Source organism: Sesamum indicum, linkage group LG6 (assembly GCF_000512975.1).
Source record: "Sesamum indicum cultivar Zhongzhi No. 13 linkage group LG6, S_indicum_v1.0, whole genome shotgun sequence".
Taxonomy (NCBI): Eukaryota; Viridiplantae; Streptophyta; class Magnoliopsida; order Lamiales; family Pedaliaceae; genus Sesamum; species Sesamum indicum.
Genome location: NC_026150.1, coordinates 23043762 through 23047306, shown reverse-complemented (window position 1 = coordinate 23047306; position 3545 = coordinate 23043762). Strand labels below are relative to the sequence as shown.

At 38.0% G+C, this 3545-nt stretch overlaps 1 protein-coding gene across 1 annotated transcript in view; it reads left to right on the top strand.

The window, feature by feature from the left end:
* LOC105165807 (xyloglucan endotransglucosylase/hydrolase protein 24-like) overlaps positions 1–250 on the top strand; it is a 1487-nt gene extending 1237 nt beyond the window's left edge. Inside the window, exon 4 of the mRNA XM_020694241.1 lies at positions 7–250. Within this exon, the coding sequence (XP_020549900.1) occupies positions 7–72 (66 nt within the window). The 3' untranslated portion in view covers positions 73–250. The remainder of the gene's footprint in view (positions 1–6) is intronic.

The window sequence follows — 3545 nt, the reverse complement described above, 5'->3', positions numbered from 1 at the left end:
TACAATTATTGCGCAGATATCAAGAGGTTTCCTCAGGGTATACCCGCAGAATGCAGGCGCTCCAGATTCTAAGCGCGGAATCCAGGGGTTTGGTTTCTTTCTTCACTAGCCTGATTTTTAGTGTGGATAGAAACCATTATTTATTCTTTCATTCTTTTGTTCAATTGTAGCCTATACTATGAGTGATGTATTGTAATAAAGAAATTTGATATATGATTTCAGCTTTATAGCAGCCCATTTTTGGCTTGTTGATTATAACTATATTTTATCTGCTTTAGAATTTCCTCAAGGTATTGAAAATTACAATTTGACTCAAGTGTTCCACAGACGGCGTCAATGATGCGTTCAAAAAACGCCCAGGTCCAATTGCAAAGAGAATGCAAATACTGAAGGGGGAACATGCAAAAAGGGCATTAGCACTCCAATGCCCAAACTAGTCTCGAATTTAGGAATTAATAAACGTAAATATAAACCGTGATGAGAAATCAGGAAGAAATTCGCGTGAGAAATTGTAATTAGAGTGCAATTCGAATGCTAAAGTAAGAATAGAGACTATTTTCCAAATTTTGGAAGGTATCCCTGTCGGGGGACTGAAGATGTCTATATTGAGGGACTGCACCTGTATATATAGCGGGGGCGTCCCCCTTTGCTGGGACTCTGCTCACCTCCTTTATCCTCATAAGAAAGGGTCAAATATATGTGGATAAGACTTGACTTGGTCTTATTTTTAACTTGATCAGCTCACAACAACACGTCTTTGCTTGGAGAGGACTTCTTTTCTACGAAGAATCCTATTTTGCGGGGAGTCCCTTCTAGGTTTAAGAGTGTTTTGGGGACCCTTCCCTTATCCTGGGTTGTCCTAGTTGCCAAGAGGAGTCCTCCTAAGACTGATATGGTCCAATGTGGATATTGATCTCAAGGTTGATGAGATACCATGTAAGAGAGTGAGATGTCATATGGAAGAGTGGGTTGCCACGCGTGTAGGCTTTTTGGGCCGAATATTTGTCGAAGTATTGATCATGATCCGAGTATGGGAGTGCCTTGAGCCTCCTCCCTTCACCAATCTGTTTTCTAGGGGGCACCAGCCAAAGCAGCCGGCCAATCTAATTTCTAAGGGCACCCGCCAAGGGCACTTGTCAGGTCTTCTTAGTCCTCTTAAGATGTTATGGGCCTCTCGTTTCTTTTTTCTTTTCGGATCACTTGTGCCTTTCTGGGTCAACTTATTTTTATGCACATCAATTACGAATACTCCATCGTTTGAAAAATTACAAAACACCCCCCTGATGTTTGATAAAATTATGTAATCCTTGGATGAAGGTATGAAATTGCCAACGTTTTGCCTTTACTTTATTTTTTATTTTTTTTAAAAATAAAAAATCTAACGAGATGGAAGAAATTTTTAAAAATTATCCACTTAGTCCATAAAGAAATAAAAAAAAATTAAAAATAAATAAAATTATAATTATTAATTCACAATAGTATTTTGGTCAATTTACTATAAAAAATGGATGAAAACCTAACAGATTGAGTTAATTGTTAGACGGCCGTTAAAATCAAGAGGGTATTAGTAATTTTTCAAACAATGAGAAAGTATTCCTAATTATTCCAAACCTAAAAAAAATTATTGTAAATTATCTTAGATTTAGCTTGTATCATTTCATGTGAACCATAGATATAAGATGATTGGTTAGTCTGCACATACTTTGTATGAGATTGTGGTCCGGTCAGGGCGACCAAATAAAAGGACGCGTATCTCACTTGTCCACAGTCTAAATCAGAGTTGGAGTTAGCATGCCTTTGTGCAACTTTCTGGAGAGTATCTTCACATCAGATCAGATTTGTTTAGTATATGAGATATTTTCATCATCTTAGATTAATGAGACTACAAAAAATACAGGCTATTTTCTTCCCCCTTTAATATTACTGTTTCTTTCAATTCTACCTGATGAGTATCCACATATTCCACCTACAAAAGGACCAAAACGCCCCTCATTAAGGGCATTATAGTCATTTCGCGATCAGGATCCGCGTATTTTGTTGCAGGCGGGTCGCAGTTGACCCGACCCGGATCGCGTAGACTGACCGAAGACCCGGATAATGACCACCGTTCGATCTGAATGCGCACCGACGAGATAAGGCCACGTGGCCCAGTACTTGACGTACAACTGTGTTCTATAAATAGACCCCGACGCACCATAAATGAGGTAACTGTTATGCATTAATTGAGATCGAACTTTGAGATCGCATACATTTCACTCGATCAACCTAACTTGAGCGTCGGAGGGTCATTGTCGGGGACGTGCCCGACGAGCTCACGGTTCGTGTTTTATTCTCAGGGGACCCAAAATCTGATTCGGAAGAGTTAGTCAATCTGCGGGGAGATCGTCTCAGGAGATCGAATAATTCAACCCGGATCACTACCATTATTTAATTATGTAGGAATGGACGTGTCTATCCAGTTAATTACTTAATCAACATGGGTTGTGCACTTGCTCTAGACACATCTAATTTTCATGTTTCAATTAATCATCTCTCTCTTTCAAAATTAATTTCTCAATGTAGTTAGTGTGTGATTTTTGTAGGTTCACCCTCAACTTATTATAAATTTGTATCACATATACAGTTTATTACGAAAACTTACTCTAAATTAAATAATATTCAATAAATCACTCATTAATTCAAGAGTACCCGTCATCATGAATGACCGTCCAGTTTCTCTGTCACTATTGAATAGGTGAAAAATAGTGGGAATCTTAAACTGCGCCTATTATATAAATACGGTCTTTCTATCAAGTTATCTTTCGATCAAAGTTCAGGGCACGAATTCTAAATCAATCCTCATACTTGATTTTGATAACTATGTATCCACTCTTAATTTATTGTATTTTTAATTACTCAATATAGTAAACATCTTTCCTATTTAATCGACAGCTGTGGTTGCAGACTTATAGGATCAACACATTTTAGAGAACATACGAGATCACTATCTTCTCATGATGGGTGGAAGATCATTTCGTGGATAGCGACAACCTCAATGTATGTATCGAATATACTGGTTCAAAACTTTCGACAACCATGCAATACGCAGTCACATCAGCTAGGACATAAATATAAACGCCTCACACACAAAACGACTATAATTCCTAAAATTGAAGGACTAATTCCCATACTATTAGAGTCGAGGAGTTTGCGACCAAATTTACGAGTTATTGAGCTCAAACTCAACCTAATATAGCTTAAAACTTTTATTGAAGCTCTATTAGGTGAAGTCATTTACAAATTAAGCTTGGTGGAAATCTGAGTGGAATGTAGTTCGCCATACATTACACCAGATAGACTCGTCCACAAAATCAAATATATACCTTGCGCGTGAATCCACAAAATCAATTTCTGCAGGAACACTGTTCGCCAAACCCATCAAATCCAGCTCATTTTCACTGGAACCCTCCTAATCAACACGCATACTACTTCACACCTTTTTCCAGCAAGCTCAACTACAGCTGGCTGCCTATGCATGTCTAATGCATATATATATAGGGAAGGCT